Source organism: Eurosta solidaginis, chromosome 4, assembly GCF_040869045.1.
Source record: "Eurosta solidaginis isolate ZX-2024a chromosome 4, ASM4086904v1, whole genome shotgun sequence".
In the NCBI taxonomy this organism is placed as follows: domain Eukaryota; kingdom Metazoa; phylum Arthropoda; class Insecta; order Diptera; family Tephritidae; genus Eurosta; species Eurosta solidaginis.
Genome location: NC_090322.1, coordinates 159,251,101 through 159,269,394, shown reverse-complemented (window position 1 = coordinate 159,269,394; position 18,294 = coordinate 159,251,101). Strand labels below are relative to the sequence as shown.

The 18,294-nt window shown below is 42.7% G+C and overlaps 1 protein-coding gene across 1 annotated transcript in view; it reads right to left on the bottom strand.

The window, feature by feature from the left end:
- Positions 1-433: 433 nt before the first annotated feature.
- LOC137250546 (cholecystokinin receptor type A-like) overlaps positions 434-18,294 on the bottom strand; it is a 553,728-nt gene continuing 535,867 nt past the window's right edge. Inside the window, exon 5 of the mRNA XM_067783530.1 lies at positions 434-949. Within this exon, the coding sequence (XP_067639631.1) occupies positions 550-949 (400 nt within the window). The 3' untranslated portion in view covers positions 434-549. The remainder of the gene's footprint in view (positions 950-18,294) is intronic.

Here is an 18,294-nt window from a genome sequence, read left to right as displayed (position 1 = left end):
TAACTTCGCTGCTCTATAGCTTGATATAGCTCACATCAGAGCCTAAGAAGTGCTTTGTTATAAGAATGCGCTATAATATTCAAAGGAACAATACAAAAGGTATACCGATGATACCACTAATGAACTTGAGTTTTCTGTATTAAATTTTGTTACATCACACTATAATCTTTATTATTTTATTATTAAAATCGTTGAACTTCGATTAAATGTAAACTGCTTATTTAAACTCTTAAATTTATAAATTAAAACAAATATGCAATAAAGCGCTTAAAATACATGAATATATTTAAACATTAATTACACTCATAATCACATACATACATACATACACACATATTACATTCATACATACATACATATATATATATATATATATATATATATATTAATTCTAACTACGTATTCTTACAAAATCACATCAACCATTAAATACTGCAAGTCCACACGTCAATTCAATAATTTGTTGGTTACCATACTCTACACCGAATCAGACATTTGCCTCTGAAACTTTGGCACACGATGATGTCGGTATCGTTTTTTTTGTTGTCCTCAAAGTCGTGGACTGTCCAACATGGTATTTGTGGTCAGCATGGTGCCACTGTTGGCCATTATAATCGAGTTTCCAGCAATCGATTGATTCGAAGTGCTTCTGTGTCGAAATAAACCACGACGAAATTGTAAGCCTTTGAATGTATCAAGAAAGGCGCGACGAAAGCCAGCATTCATAAAACAATATGTAATTGGATTACAACAACTACTTGAGTAGGCAAGTAATTGAAAAAATGATATCGAAGTATATGGCACGTACTCATAGATGGCAGGACCAATAAACATAGCGACCGTATTGATGATATATAACGGTGTCCAACATATGAAGAATTCGAGCACGAGTACAAATAACATTTTAATTACGCGTTTCTTACTTTCCAGACTCTTCGTTTTATTTGATCTAAAGATTGAAGGAATAAACAAAGAAAAAGAAATTATTCGTTATTATTGTGTAAGTAAAACTATTGAGGTGTTTGGCTACATAAACATACATAATTGGAGGAATATTTCGATAACTCATAGCGTACGCGTGAAATCTTATATAGAAATTGGCAAAATGAAACTTTTGCGCCCATTTTAAGGCCAGACCATAAATTTAAGCATTTGGATAGGGAAAGGAAAGGAAAGGAAAGGAAAGGAAAGGAAAGGAAAGGAAGAAAAGAAATGAAAAGTAAAGTCAAGTAAGAAAAGGATAAGAAACGAGAGGAAAGAAATATATATAAAGAAAACCAAAGAGGAGAGAAAAAAGAAAAGGAAAGCAAAGAAAAGAGAAGAAAAGAAAACGAAATAAATTATTTTTATATTATACGTTCCTTTCCTTTTCTTTTCTTTCTTTTATTTTCTTTTCTTTCCTTTTCTTCAGGCCATTACGCCGTTTCGCCTCACAGAAGGGCGGCGGGTGTCGGTGACCAAGAACTGCCAACCCCCTAATCCAGGGTGTTATGCGGACCGTGCCTATTGGACGATTTGCAGCCAGGAGATAAATTCGGCTGTATTCGAACGGAGCCCTCCCGATACCGGGCCACCTCGGGAAGTATTGATGGCCTTACCACAGTAATGGGCGCTGCTGTGGAGGGCGGTTCTTTCCCCGTATATAATACTGGACCGCTGCGTACGACCAAGATGAACGACTCATTACCTAATTTTAATAAGGACGATGATAAGAGGAGTACCGTGTCGCAAGCCAAGGACGACAAATACGCATTAAGCGATGCGTCGGACTTGGAGAGCGAGAGTAGTGCTGATTCAATGAACTCCGTATTGGAGAAGCACCCTAATGAAAATGGAGTAGACGAGTGGAGAAGGGTACGGAGCAGATAATTATCCAACGCCTGGGAGTAGTGGTCGAATCAACAGAAGTGGAGATCGAGCACTTGGAATGGGCCCATGAGGCGGTAGAAATAGGTCGAAGGCAGTTCAAAAGGTATGCTGCGAGAAACCCTTGGTTCTGCAACCGGTACGAGGAGGAAGAAGCGTCGAATGGCAGAATGAAGAGGTAACGTTCGGAAGAAGGCGACAAACCTGCTTTCAAGAGGCAGAAAGGCCCCAGTCCCAGAGCCGCGAGGCAGGGCAGTCGCATAGACAAAACAAGTAGCCCCAAAGGGAGATAACGCTAAGACCCCGGCTTTCTCGGAGGTGCTAAAGGGAGTTAACGCTAAGACTCCGGCTTTCTCGGAGGTGCCAAAGGGAGATAACATTAATACTCCGGATTTCCCGAGAAGATGAGTGATGTGTCAATGCCGTCACTGACTGTGGCGCTACTTGATCGTAGCAGTCCCTTCGGTCAGATAACTACTGAAAGGTGGAGATCTGTAGAAAAGCAGCTTATTATCTTAATACTTCAGATGATGCGGGAACAACCAAGTAAGCCCCTTCCAATCTTTGATTCGGGAGGATGGTATACTGGTGTGAAGATGATAGCGTGCGACAACATTGCGAGCTTGCGGTGGCTGGAGGAAGTACTTCAAACCTTCATAGGCAAGGCACGAACGCGCGGTTTGAGGTGGTGGATAAAGAGCAAATCCCCACGGTACCAAAAGTTAAGGTATGGATACCATGCGTGATGAAGTCGGAGGATAAACTGCGACTTCTGCAGAATCAGTATCCGAACATACCGACACAGGATTGGAAGGTACTCACTGTATCTCCGCCTACGGAGGAAGGTCAAGGGACAAATAGCCCAATGGTGCTGCGAGTCCTACTGATAAACCTCCAACACAGTAAAGTGGCGTCGAGGGAACTCCTTCTAAACCTTCAGGAGGGTTCGTTTGACGTGGCGCTGATCCATGAGCCTTGGCTCTCATTGGAAGGAAAGGTTTCTGGACTTAGCGCGCTCGGGTTCAGCGTTTACGACGCGCAAACGGAAGGACTAGTGCGAGCTGTATCAATGGTAAGGAAACAGCTGCATTCATATATGCTGCCTAATTACAATACTTAGGACCTCATAGTGGTGGCCGTTGAGCAACATAATAAGCAGGCATTTATCCTGACATCCTGTTACATGGCCCATGCTGCGGAGGTTCCACCGACGGATTGCAAAAGGCTAGTACAGAAGGAAGGGCGCAAAGGGCGGTTGGCCATAAGCGCAGATGCAAATGCGCACCACAATGCGTGGAGAGGAGCAGATACGAACGAGAGCGGCGAATCCCTATTTTGTTACATCCTGTAAACCAATTTGCAGATAGCCAACAGGGGAAATGTCCCTACGTACATTGGTCCAACATCCAGCAATATTCTGGATATTACATTGAGCTCCGAGCGTGATATATCAAGGTATGATTGAATGGTTCTTGATAGACCATACTTCTCCGACCATGCGTATATTAGCTTCGGCATCACCCTAAAGAGGGTAGAAAAGTCTAGGGCAACGAATTGGACTAAATTTCAGAAACAGGTAGAAACAAAACTGGGACAACCGAAAGAGGTTGCCAATGTGGAGGAACTGGAGGAGTGGAACTAACAAAGACGCTTATGACTGCGTTTAACCTTGCCCTCTTAGAAGATTCAGAGGAAAAGCAAAGCCGCCATGGTGGAGCAATGAGCCGAGTCTTCTAACAAGACAGGTAAAATAAATGGTTAAGCTCGCAAAGACCGCCGAAAGCGAAGGGTGTCGGGACGATTACAGGGATCTACTGAGGATCTACAAGCGTGAAATTTCTAGGGTGAAGAGAATCTCACGGAAAACTTTCTGTAGGGACATAGAGTGCTCCAGCGAAACAGCACAGTTCAAAAAAGTCCTAGAAAGGGGAAACATAGTCCAGGGACTAATAAAGAAAGAGAACGAGGAATGGTCACGTAATAGTGAGGAAACCCTTGAGGTGCTTTTAGACACACACTTCCTATCGGGAGAGGGCTTAGAAGAGCCAGCAGTAATTACTCACACTTCGATCACGAAGCGGGTTGTGCCGGCCTTGGTGACCGATACCAAGAACGAATGGACAGTGAAGACGTTCTCTAAGTTTAAATCGACGGGCCCAGATGGTATATTCCCAGCCTTGCTACAAGTTTCAAGTTTGGCTCTCGTGGAATGGCTTAAAATAATATTCGATGGGTGGATAAGGCTGAATTATGTACCGCACTATTGGAGAACTGCTCGTGTAGCTTTCCTACCAAAGGCGAGGAAGATCGCTCACGAGTATCCCAAAGATTATAGACTCATTAGCGTAACATCATTTCTGTTCACCTCTGCTGTGAACGCTGGTCATTAAGCAACTGCTCAAGCGATTCGATGAGGGCCCGTAAAACTTACGGCTTACGCAGAGGACGTTGCAATTGTCGTAAGTGGAAAGTGCCTTCCAACGATTAGTTCTTTGATGGATCGGGCGCTTTGGGATATTCATACCTGGGCATCTAATGTCGGGTTGAAAGTCAATTCGAAGAAGACGGATATGGACTTGTTTACAAAGAGACCGGGCCTAAGCTAGGAGGGGTGACTTTACAGGAGAAACCTTGCACAAAATATCTAGGAATCATCCCAGACAGTAAGCTGTCATGCAAGCTCAATGTGAAGGAGAGGGTGAAGAAGGCCTCAATGGCACTTTATGCATGTAAAAGAATGCTGGGGTGTACGCGGCGCTTATCGCATTAAGTTTTTACATCGATTGTAAGCCCTATTCTATACTGTGGAGTTCTTGTTTAGTGGAAAGCCACACAAAAAACAACATACCTCAAAAAATTACAGGGGGTATGCAGACTATCGATGCTTAGCATTACGGGAGCCCTGAAAACAACCCCGACGGCTACACCGTATGCCATTCTGCACATTCCACCTGTAGACCTGGTAGCAAAGAACATAGTATTAACAACTGCAACCAGGCTCGGTTCCTCGGGGTAGCTTGAGCGCCGAACATATGGCCATAGTAGTATAGCGTCATCAATCACAAGACGAACAGACTACATGATTCCCTATCTGCGCTTCGAGGGAGATCTTAAGGTCACAATAGAGGTGGACGGTTGGCGCAAGGGTGCGCAAATGGCGGACGAGGCTATACATGTGTACACAGATGGTTCCAAAGTAGTGGAAGGAGTAGGGTCTGCGGCATACTATGCTGATCCAAAATGAGCAGATCCCACAGGCTGCCGGATTACTGTAGCTTTTCCAAGCGGAAATATTAGCCGAAACCAAAGCAGTAGAAACCCGTGCTAACTTTTATATTGACAGTCAAGCAGTAATTAAGGCAATAATCTCGCACAGCACGTCACCTAAATGCGTGTTAGAGTGTAACCAGTCTCTGGAGAGAATCGGGACAGGGAGAAGCATACATATATATTGGGTCCCAGGGCATATGGAAATAGATGGGAATGAAAAAATGGATGAAATAGCTAAAAAGGGCGCATCCCTTGAAGCTTGCTCCATAGACGTCCCAATTAGACTGAGTGAGATTAAGCGAAGGCGAGAGGTGCACCTGATCGACCAAGCGGGAAAGGCGTGGGTTCACTAGAGTCTCGCGATATAAGCGAAAACGTGGATCACGGTAACACTAGGTTGTGTTTTTAGATTATTGTTATCAAATTGAAGCTATTTATGAGTGCTTTAGTACAGAGTAATTTTTATACCACGGGGTGACTAGGATCTCAAGATATAGGCCAATACCTGGACCCGGATACGCCTAGAATGTGTGTGTAATAGGAATATCAAATGGAAGCTGTTGCTGAGACCTTTAAAGTAATTTTCATTGTGATATTCGATTTAGTCGCATCAACCAGGCAAAACTGATAAATATGCATGCGACGCCGAAATAAAGACATGAATTAATAATACCCACATAACTATTTACATACGTCCTATTCGATTTGCCTGGCAATAAGGGATGAAGAAGAATGGGAAATACTTGAGAGAAAAGATGGAAGGAGAAGGAGACTGAGAAAGAGATAGAGGGAGATGAAGATAGAGATAGATGAAGCGAAAAGACGCAGGGAGGAGTGAATAAAAGGATTAAGAAAAAGTGAGGGGGGGCACAGTCAGACGGAAAAAGCTTATTAAAATTTATGTAGATAGATCAAATTTAGGGCAGAACAACGTCTGACGGGTCTGCTAGTTTTTTATAAAGAAAAAAATGCTATTACTTAAGTTGAACAAATTTAATTAACAACTTGTGGTTCTTTAATTGGACTCAAATGTAAGATTCCATGCTACAGTTTTTTCACGAAAATAAAATGAAATATATATAATTTAAAAAATAAATAAATGTGACACACTAAGCCCCGAAGAGAATTTAGCTTCTCTTCAAATTTGCGTAGTGCTCCTTTTAATTTTTCCTACAAACTGGCAGCACGGGAATTTTTTTCCATGTTTGTTGGGTAAACAAACTCCACCTTTTGCCGTATCTACAAATTATCTAGATAATAAAAAAACCAAAAAAGCATACCTCAAAGGCGGCCTTAAACTGTGACTGAAAAACTGCTCAGTAGTTTAACTGGAATATAAAGTTGACTAGAGTTTAAGCAAACTTAGTTTAAGCTTAGCTTAACCAAATACTCAAAAACCGGGCCTTACTTAAAATAATAAAAATTGTTTTTTTTATTTAGTTTTTTTTTTTTGCCATATATGTACCTATATTTATATTTGGAATTTTCATGGACTATTGACCGATCGAATAATTTTTGCTTTTAATTACTCTTTTGGTACTAACGAACAAGCTGGAATAGTAAGCATCATATAAACAAACAAAAAATTTACGAACAAGCTGGATTAGCTAGATTTTTGATTTCAACTTTTTTTGGACTGTTAAATGTAAATTCAATATAAAAAAATTAAATGTATAATATGAATTATCAAATATTTTTGTTTTTAAATATTACCCAGAATTAAAGTGATTCGCAATTAAAAAAAAAAAAAAAAAAAAACAACGCGAACATTTTCGAACCATGGAACCGAGTACATTGCATAGTATATAACCCTAACTATATAAAAAAAATTAATCAAGTTTTGAGGAAGTGTGAGGAAAATGAGTCAACGGTAAAAATGTATATAGTTTTTTAAAATATATAAAGTTTTTTTATTTGCTATAACTTTTTTGTTTAAGACTTTATGAAAAATACTCATATATAAAAACGTCTTGTAGTGAGACTTAAAATCGACCCCCATCAAAGTTTTTGTGTTATTAACTAATATTTTTTTCATTTCCCTAAGTCCACTGAAAGCCAAATCCAGACCACTGTGCGCCGTGCGTGCTCCGCCTACCACACTGAGGATCCTGGGTTCACGCCCCGGGCAAAGCAACATCAAAAATTTTAGAAAGATTTTTCAATTAGAAGTAAACTTTACTAAGCGGGGTCGCCCCTCGGCAGTGTTTGGCATGCACTCCGAGTGTATTTCTGCCATGAAAAGCTCTCAGTGAAAACTCATCTGCCTTGCAGATGCCGTTCGGAGTCTGCATAAAAGAAGTAGGTCCCGTCCCGCCAATTTGTAGGATAAATTAAAAGGAGCACGACGCAAATTGGAGGAGAATCTCGGCCTAAAATCTCTTCGCAGGTTATCGCGCCTTACATTTATTATTTTTTTTATTATTTACGTCATGATGCAAACTGGTCTTCAGTAGCAAAATGAAACAGTTAAAATTCTCTATTTCCTGTGGCTTTTTATTTGCAGCAGGGTAGTGTATTATGGTTGCCAACGACTAAGCCGATTGAGATAAAATTTTGTACGTAGATAGTATCACAGTCTGAGACATCCTCAGTCAGCACTCGTATTGCACTTCAAAAACGTACGCATATAATAAACTTGTGCCAAAATATATTGTATTTTTATAGGGAAATTGATTCTTACGCTTACGGACTATCACACTTGCAGCAATTTTTTCGAAAACCCCCAATCTCAAAAACTTTTGAACATCGACCTATTTAAAAATTGGTTTGAAAAACGGCTTACTTTTTAATTTGACTCAAAAATGCTTTATTTATCAATTCCATAAACTTGGATGTGATATCGCCCGTTTTCTGAAGTAAGGCTTGGACGTCTCTGCCTTCCTCTGCTTTTAAAGTGACGACTGAAATACTTTCTTTGTCCATAGCCAATTCTCGAACAAAGCAACATCAAAAATTTATAAAAAAGATTTTCTAATTAGAAAAAAGTTTACCTAAGTAGGATCGCCCCTCACCAGTGATGAGCAAACACTCCGAGTGTATTTCTGCCATGAAATGCTTCTCAGTGAAAACTCATCTGCCTTGCATATGCTGTTCGAAGTCGGCATAAAACATTAAGGTCCCGTCTCGCAAATCTGTAGGAAAAATAAAATGGGGCACCCTCAAACTGAAAAAAAAGTCGGCATGTATTCCCTGTGAAGGTATGTCGCGTCTTGAATTTATTTTTTTAGTCAACTAGCGAGTTCCGCAAAGAAGACAATGGTCGTCCATTTTTCGTGTGATTTTACGCCGTAGTGGCTTAGTTTTTCGATTGTAAATCTTTTGTTTTCAATTATAAAAAACGTAATCATCATGTTCAATTCGTTATAATTATAAATAATCATTAAATGTTCAGTTCAAGAGCTATGCTTTAGCCATCATAAAAAAGGGAGTTCCTGTCAGAGAACTAGCAGTGAATCACACTGTATACGTCAATCAACAACAAGTACCCGTATAAATCATTCAATTAAAAAGCTTCAAAGACTGAGAATATTTTGACTTAAAGCTTTCAATATTTTACCGAAAATTTTATTTTAATCCTTTACCAAATATAATACAGAAGAAGTGTATTTGCAAAAACAAAATAAAACATATTCTTAAATGCCCATAACTTGTTGATGGGGGGTCCTTTGTCAAGAGCTAAATGTAAGCCGCAAGTTTAAGTTGGCTGATCACTGCAGTGTATTCCAAGCGGAAGTTGCTGCGATTAAGTAGGCGGTGGATAAAATGCTATCCAGTGTTGCTGCGGTCAGGGAATTCAGCATCTACTCTGATAGCCAAGCGGCTATCAAGGCCTTGAGTTCAACTACATTGAGATGGAGGGTGGTCTGGGACTGCCTGATCTCGCTTGCGATTGCATCGAACTATTTTATAATTAAGATTATCTGGGTCCCGGCCCTTAGTGATATCCCGGCCACCTGCGAAGCGGATCTCTTAGCCCGCATCGGTACAACTGAACCGGATGAAGGTGGCTGTAGGGATCTCGAGATTCCGCTGGCCACCTGTGGTTTGCTCCTCCATAGTTGAGCCTCGGGTCAGCTCAGCAAACGTTGGGCGGACACCATGTCTTGCAGAGTAGCAAGAAAAAGCCGAAAGTACTTCAGTCGCAACTCACTTGGATTTTCCGAGGATTTATTCAAGGTTGAGATCGGTATCATTCGGAAGTTTATCGTTGCTACCCAGCGATTCTCTAAGTACCTATATCTACGTCACCGTTAATTTATTTTATTGTATGTGGTATCACAACGGACCTTTATGTTGTCCAAGTGAGCATCCCCTATCAGGGTAGCTACCACTAAACCCAACCTAACAATAATTTGCGAATGAGAGTGCAATAGTTTGTCATGATAAAGTAGTACTGCTCAACTGGGACTGCTTTCCCAGCGATACAACCACACTCCATTACACTCAAATGTGCATGAATATCAAATTTGTTTGCATCTGTGATTGTCCTATATATATGTATGTATCATCATCATTAATTTTCGCTTAGCCACCTAAGCAATTTTGGCCATATCGTAATAAGTCACTCCAGCTATCCCTGTTTCGCGATAGCTGACGCCAATTGTAACCACCAAGAGAGGTCATGTCGTCCTCCATCTGCCTCACTCAACTCAATGGAGGCCTTTTGTTGCTTCTGCTACCAAACTGCGATGTCGACTGATCATTATACCTCTTTCGATACTCAACGTTGGTATCCAGTAGAAGGCCATTAATCTTCCGGAGAACTTTTATCTCGGAGAACTTATAATCTTCTCTCGACACCGTCTATGATTCCGAACCCTACATTGAGACAGGAATGGCAAAATCCTCGCGTTTATATCCGTGAACAGTGATGTGGCTTTCAAGTCGCGAATGCGCCTATTCTTTCTTGAATAACAGCAATTCCTTCATCTTGTACATACTTACCACAATACCCACTTTTACAGCTTCTTCTAATCCAGAGAAGCAAGAACTCAATACCAACAGCATAAGCTAGGAATTGTACTCTCTTATATAAATTTTACCATTATGGGTAAGTTTTGCTGCTATAATTATATTCTCCAGCATTATTATAAAGAAATCGCTTAAAAGGGGGTCGCCTCTCCTGAAGCCTCGTTTAGTTGCGCATGGCTCGGTGAGGTCCTTCCCAATTCTAATGGAGCTGGTAGTGCTGCTTAACGTCGTTTGGCAGAGCCTTATTAATTTTGCATGGAGTTTAAACTCAGACATAGCAGCATGGAAAAAAGTTCTTTTCGCGCTGTCAAAGGCTACTTTGAAATTAACGAAGATAAGGCGAGCGTCGATTCTCTTATCGTGAGATAAGAATCTCTAGAATCTGATGCAACGTGAAGATCGATAGTAGATTTATCAGGTCAGTTGTCTGTGGGCATTAGGATTTTTTACAATACGGTAGATAGAACCTTATATGCGTTATTAAGAACGCTGATTCGGTGGTATTTGGCGCCGTTGGCGCGATCGTCTCTCTTGTGGATGGGGCATTGTGAGAATATTTACTATGGTATAAAAACTAGCTTAAGCCTATCCCTCCCTGTGACTTAACTTGTAATTTTAATCCCCTTATAAATTACAACAACAAGAAACTATAAAAAATACACAGTGGCGTGTTGTTAAACCATTTTATTTTTCAGAACGAAGTGCTACCTCAAAAACTCTCACACTTTAAAATGGCAATATTATTGGGAAAAAATAAAATGATTTTAACGGTTTGATAAATGGTGAAATAAATCTTAACAAACAACCTGTTGAATCTACGTGAACTTGGAATTTTATTTTTACATGTAATATAAAATTGCTTGCAAAATCGTACAAAATGTGCTACACAACGAATCGCAATGCTTCAGTGACTTAACAATTTTGCGTTGCACAGTGGGACAGACAAACACTCCACCTGGATTGAAGGCTTGGAATTTTTGGCATTTCCACCCATCTTTTTTAATTGAATGTCTTCCTACATCAGAAAGGAAAACGCAATCTTTATGAATAGTTAAACAAAAAAAGTTTATAAATAATAAAATTAATAAATGAAAAACGCATGTCGTTGGGCCACTTGAGGGTAGCGCGCTGCCACAACGTGCAATTATTATTATTATTTTTTTTTTTTTTGTTACATGGAAGAAGGAAATGCCTTACGCACTAACCGGGTTGTTAAGCCTCAGTGCTACTCTCTGTAGCAGCGAGCCTCTTCGAGTGTAGGACTTCCTTTCTGTTTCTTCATGGGCTACCCACTAAAACCTAACCTCTCACGGCCCGCGCATTTTCCGCACCTGGAACCGCGTTTAGCATAACTTCGGGTACGGAAGCAGGTTACGTGAGCTCTTTGGCTACTCTCACGTTATTGGGCTAAGCAACCATTTTGCCGTTTAGCGAGGAGAATATTCCTTGCATATCTGTTGACCATGTCCCATCTGTCATTTCCGCAGGTCATTTTATGGATGGCACTGCCCGGGGATAGGTCGCCTAGTGTTACTTCCACTCTTCTTCGTTGCTGTGCGAAGTGATCGCATTCGAAAAAGATGTGGCGTACTTCGTCTATGAGCCCACATTATAAGCAATTCGGATTTTCAACCTTGCCCAACCTGTGGAGGTATTCCCGGAAGTATCCGTGGCCACTTAAAAACGTTGTCAGGTAGAAGTCGACCTCTCCATGTGGCCGTTCTAACCATGGCACCAGCTCGGGAATCAGTTCCCTGGTCCACTTGCTTGCAGCACTGCAGCTCCATTGCTGTTGACAGCGTCGGATAAAATCTTTTCGCGCCTGCGCGGCAGCAACATCTCTGCATACTTCTCCTCGGAGGTGGTAAATTGATTTCCTCTCCTCAGCGAGAAGATGTATGGGTATGGTTCCCGCACAAGAAATGCGTCTGCGGATACCGTGCGGTAATCTGAAGCAATTCGTAGCGCCCTCTGCGTTGGACAAAAGTAATAGATGCTCGATACTTTCGGAAATACATTGCAGCCGCCCAAATTTCTGCACCGTACAAGAGTATAGAATCCGAAGCGGAAGCAAGCAGCTTTCTTATACATGGCCTTGGCCCGCTTGTGTTTGCCATTAACCGACTTAAGTATCCTATGGTCTGTGCAGTTTTCTCACAGGCTCCTTGAAAGTGTTCCGAGAAGGTGAGTTTGCTATCCAGCCTCACCCCAAGGTATTTCGTGGAGCTGCGTTTTTGTACTTGTTGTTCTCCAACCATCATATTCATAATGGTGGGAATTCGTCTCTTCGTGAGGATTACGATCTCAGTTTTCGCTGTCGCTAGCTGAATTTCATGGTCACTCATCCATCTATTTACAATGCGCATTACTTGGTTTAATTTAAGCTGCGCCAGCTCGCATTTCCGTGCTGTAATTACGGCAGCCACGTCGTCTGCGAAAGCGACAAAAAAATCACTTTCTGGCATGTGCAAACGAAGGAGGCTGTCATACGAAGCATTCCAGAGGTCGGGACCTAACAGCGATCCCTGTGCTGCTCCGCCTGTTATCCTCACATTTCTCTGACCTTGATTTGTTTCGTACGTGAGCTAGCGATCTTTTAGGTAGTCCCTTAATATTGCTAGTAGGTAAGGAGGTACCTTGAAAGAGTGTTTCAGCGCATCGAGCATGTCGTCCCACCTGACGGAATTGAAGGCATTTTTCACGTCCAGCGTGACCAGTAAGACAACCGGCCTAGCTAGGTGGTATGCGGTTTCGGCTTTCCTTACCGCATTTATAACCTCGGCTATCGAATCTATTGTGGAGTGACCTTTCCGGAACACATGCTGCCGACGGGACAGACCACCTCCATCTTCAATGGCTGCTATCAGCCGTTGTTTAAGGAGGCTTTCCATAATTTTTCCGGCCGTGTCGAGCATGCAAAGTGGTCGAAAAGACGACGGGGAGTTCGGGTCTCCCTTGCCTTTCGGGATTAGCAAGAGGTGCGCTGTCTTCCACCTTGTAGGAAAGATCCTGGCTTCCAGGCATTTGTTATACATGTGCAACAGCAACTCAGGACTGCTCTTAGCAGCTAGTCTTATTGCTTCAGCTGCTATCCCATCCGGTCCTGGCGCTTTACCGGGCTTCATTCTGTGTAGGGCCGCTTTTAGCTCACCTTCACTGAACGGCTGCACGTCGTGGCCTTCGTGGGCGAAGTGGTCACCACGTGCCAGTCACTCCTGACTCTATAAGGTTCGCTGATGATGGCATAGCTGGCTCTGTTTTCAAGAACAAGTTGGTCCAGCAAACTATCGGCTAACCTGCTTCGGTTCAGGTTGCCTTGGATGAACCTGGTCACTTGCGCGCCTGTTTGGCCTTTACGGCAGCGAGTGCCTCCCTCAAGGTGCTGCATGCTCCAGACCCGGGAAGGTGGTCGACCTTCTCTGACTGGCATAAAGAGCACTTTGGAGTTTCCGTGCAGGCCGAGGCCTGGTTGCCATTCTGTCCGCACTTCCAGCAAGCACTGCTTCTATCAGGGCCTTTGCAGTCTGCTTTTTGCTGTCCGTAGCCTAGACACCTGAAACATCGCTGCACGTCTACCCTCTGTATAAGCCTGCATTGCAGCCAGCCGATACAGATCTTGCACTTGGCTAGTAAAAGGACGCCAACAGCTTCGTCCACTTCAATGGCTGCCATCTTCTGTTCACGCTGGTTTGCCGAGAAAATAGACACACGGACCTGTCCCGTCATTTCCCCGCCAGCAGCTTTCTTAACAGCCTCTGCAACCTCTTCGGCGGTTGCCAGACAGTCCATGCCCAGCACCTCTATCCGCATTCGCCGTATAAGCTGCTTGGTTTCGCCCGCTTCTCCAACAGCGCTTCCTATCGCTTGGATGAACGCTGATTTATCGGCGCAACGTGCGGTTTTGATAAGTACACTCCCGGATTTGGTTTTTCGGACGGAGCGTATGACAGTCCCTGTATCTTCGGGCCGAAGCTCGCCCCGGATGGCTCCTACGACTTTGGTGTAGTTCTTTCCCTGGGCTGGTCTAACTACGAAAGTTGCGGCCCGTCTGTTTCTGGGCTTGCCTTTTCTTTTTGCCTTATTGGCTTGCCCAGGTGGTGTCCTTTTTTCTTGCTCAGGGCGTGGTTTGGCTTTCCGGTTCCTTACGGTCGTCTAGACCTCGCCCGAGATTGTCTTCGCAGAACCCTCATCGCACTTTTTCTTGGCCTCCGAGGCTCCCGGTTGCGAGCCAGAGTTCGTTCGTGCTCTTTTGTTCCCACGAGTCGCTTTCGGTTCGGTGTAGTCTGCGCTTTTACCCTCTAATAAAGAGCGCATGCAACTCAGTGTCTCTTCAAGTTGTGCCATGCCGTTCTTTATGTCCAGCGACACATTTTTCTGTTTGACCGCAGCAGCCTTCATGCTGCGCAGCACAACTCTTGCATACTCGAGGAGGTCAACTTGACTTGTCCTCCCCGGTGTTGCGCCGCATACGGATGTTTCCCGCTCGTCATTGCCGTTACCTTGCTGTCCAGGGGTAGATGGGGTAGCATCTACTTTCCTACTGTTTTCCCTAGGTTCCCCTCCCCCCCCCCCCTCCGCCCCTTGCCTTCGTCGTGGGGTATCCCTGGCCATTGCTGAACCGCCACCTTGTTTCTCTGCAGGTGCTATTGTCGCATTGCTAGCGGCTTTTAACACCGGCGATTGCAACACCTTGCTGCTCCTTTGAAAAGCGGTTACGCCGCTATTATTAACCTAGTCACTTTTACGCATTTCAATTGTTTGGCTCATTTCTTTTCAGTTGCGTCTCCTCTCCAAGCCGCTATCTCCGCCCGATGTGCAGTCGCCCTTTTAGATTCCCGTGGTTATCTATGCATGTGCAGGGAGGCCACGCAAGGGTTGACACAGGTCCTTATGAGGGTCCGTGTTCAGAGCCAGAATCCGGCGTAAGTCAGGAATCATCTCAACTGAGCCTGCACCGCCAACTAAATGGTGACGTGGCTTCGAACGTACTTGGAGACCTGCCAAGGTTTTAACGAGACGGAGACGATACTAGCCCACCAGCCGTTTCGACGAGGTGTCACCCTCGGCTACTAAGATTGTAGAATACCTTTCACGCCAGCCCATAGCAATCTTTTCCTTAAAATTTTCCAGTTGTCTCCGTCAGGATCTTACTGGGCTCGATCCTGAGGATGCTTATTGAAGTTTTAGGACGGCACCCACTCGCCCTGCCACCAAGATTAATTGGGTATGTGTGGCCTTTTACGCCACGCCCTCCTCTATGGTCGCTCTTGGTCGGGGACTGCTTATTGGTTATTCGCAGCTAACCTACTAGAGGCCGTTCACGATCCGCCACCTTGTGACCCCGGTGGAGCCTTGAGCTCAGCCTCCACCATTATTATTATCATTATTATTATTATTATTATTATTATTATTATTATTATTATTATTATTATTATTATTATTATTATTATTATTATTATTATTATTATTATGTTCCATCTGGGGTACCCCAAGGAAGTCACCTTGGATATATTATATATTTGCTGTATAAAAACGATCTGTTTGTAACTTGAGTTCTTGAATTCTTAATCACTAATGTCAGAGGATAGATTACGCCGACCTAAATAATCTGTTTGTCTGGTGCTCTGCAAGTGCTTCTTCTGCTAACGTTCGAATCGCTGAACTGTCGAATAAATAACTCCAATATTAAGTATTGCAAACTTGTCTTTATTTGGATTACTTTGGCAGTACTTCACAATTATACTACAACTAATAGCGTGTTTAAATCAAACTTAAGTATTGATTCCTCAACTTGCGCTGCTTTTGTACTCTCGTTCAGCCATCTCTCCTAATGTCTAGTCATTTCGCGAGCAGTTGTATCTCATGCTTGGTTACCAGGTATATACATATATATTTGTAGTTTATGCTTTTCTACTAGCCATATGCGTGAGTATTAGTGGGTAACTATTTCTTCACTTAGCTGATGACTACATATAAATAAATAAAAAAAATAAATGAAAGGCGCGATAACCTCCGAAGAGATTTAAGGCCGAGCTTCTCTTCCAATTTGCGTCGTGCTTCTTTTAAGTTTTCCTACGGGACGGGACCTACTTCTTTTATGCCCACCCCGAACGGCATAAAGCAGATGACTTTTCACTGAGAGGTTTTAATGGCAGAAATACACTCGGAGTGATTGCCAAACACTGCCGAGGGGCGACTCCGCTTCGAAAAATTTTCTTCTAATTGAAAAAACTTGTTTCTAAAATTTTGATGTTGCTTTGCCCGGGGCGTGAACCCAGGGTCTTCGGTGTTGTAGGCGGAGCACGCTAACATCACACCACGGCGGCCGCCATGACTACATAAGCGTATGTGAGATATCTCTTCACTTCGAGCTACTGGTTATGTGTGTCGAATGTTCTTCGTTGCTTTGTACGCAAAAGTGGCTGCTTGCTGTTTTTTTGAACAGACAAAGCAATCATTGCAATACCCTTACTCTTACTTACTTACTTAATTGGCTTTTAGCCGTTTAAACCGTTATGGCCGTCCAACAAGGCGTGCTAGAAATCATGTTCCACCTGTTCCCTACATTGAAGTGGGATCCGCCCTCTTCCTCTGTTTCCATGGGCGGATTCCGATAAAAATACTTTTTTTTAGTCGGGGCGGCATCTTTCATTCGCATAACATGGCCTAGGCAGCGTAGACACAGCGTTTTAAATCGCTACACTGCTACACACACTTTCATGTCAGCGTAAAGCACGTATAGCTCATCTTTAAATCTTCTTCGATACTCGCCGTCGCCAACCGTAAAAGGCCGTAAATATTTAGAAGAAATTTTCTCTCGAACACTTCCAGCGCCGCCTCGTCTAATGTTGTCATTATCCATGACTCTGCACCATATAGGAGGACGGGCACGGTAAGCAACTTGCAGAGCATGATTTGTGTTTATGTCGATAGACGGTTTTACTTTTCAATTGATTACCTAGTCCGAAGTAGCGTTTATTAGCAAGAGTGATTTCTTCGTGGATTTCAGAGCTGATGTTGTTGTTTTTTGTTAATGCTGGCTCCCAAATAAACGAAGTCTTTTACTTTTTCGAAATTATGACTGCAAATATTGGCGTAGCTGCCAAGCACCAAATGAGGTGATTTTTTGCTCGGTGAGAGGAGGTAATTCGTTTTTTCCTCATTCACCACCAAACCCTTCCTTTCTTTTTCCAGTTTGGAGTAATCAGAACTTACGGCGCGGGTGTTCATGCTGATCAATGTCATCAGCATAGGCCAGTAATCGCACGCTTTTATTGATTATTATTTCAGAGCGGTCAAGTTCTGCAAGTTTTGAGCGGAAATCAAGTTCAGACAAAGCGGCATTTAAGCAGCTCCTTTCGTGCTGTTGAAAGAAGTGATCAATACATTTTTCGCGGATTTTTACAGGCTTTGGGGCATTCCGTTCATAATTTGCAAAGAAGTTGATGCACCCGCCTCACCAACTCGTCGCCGGCGTATTTGAATAGCTCCGCAGGCAGTCCATCAGGGCCCGTTATTGCTATTATGATTTCGTCGTATCGGGATAATCATCCCTGTGCGGTACGTCTCTGTCTCAGAGCAGGGAATTGTTCTCTCCATAACCTAGGTGCTCTCCGGATCACAGTTTTTGTTCTTACACGCACCCTTTCCAATCAACCGTGCATCTCTAATTGTTGTGCGATATCTTTGCATATACTGTTCAAAATAACGTCCATTCCTACACCATTATTAATAAATTTAATTCAATTTAGTATTGCTCGGCATCGCGTCTATTCCGACAATATATTCAGTAATAATAATATTCATTATTATATCAACGAGTGTAAAATTGTATGCATTTTCTTGCGTGTTGAGAAGATTCAAGAAATAAAACGGGATGATAGACTGAACAGTAATGATATTGAAGTTGTCAGCCAATTTCTACTATGGTGCTCGGAACCCCGCCTATTGCGACATCATCAATTATACAATTCTGAAGCTATGTGAAATGCATAGTATCTTGAAACTTATTGAACTTATTGAAATTTCTGTTAAAATCAAATTACATCTAGTCTCTAAGATAATTGTAATTTGTAGATGAAAAAAAATTCGCTGTTTGAAAACCAGTCTTGGTCCTACTTACAATAATTCCAAAATACTTTATGAAAGTGGCCATTCAATTCCCAATATTTTATATGAACCCATGCA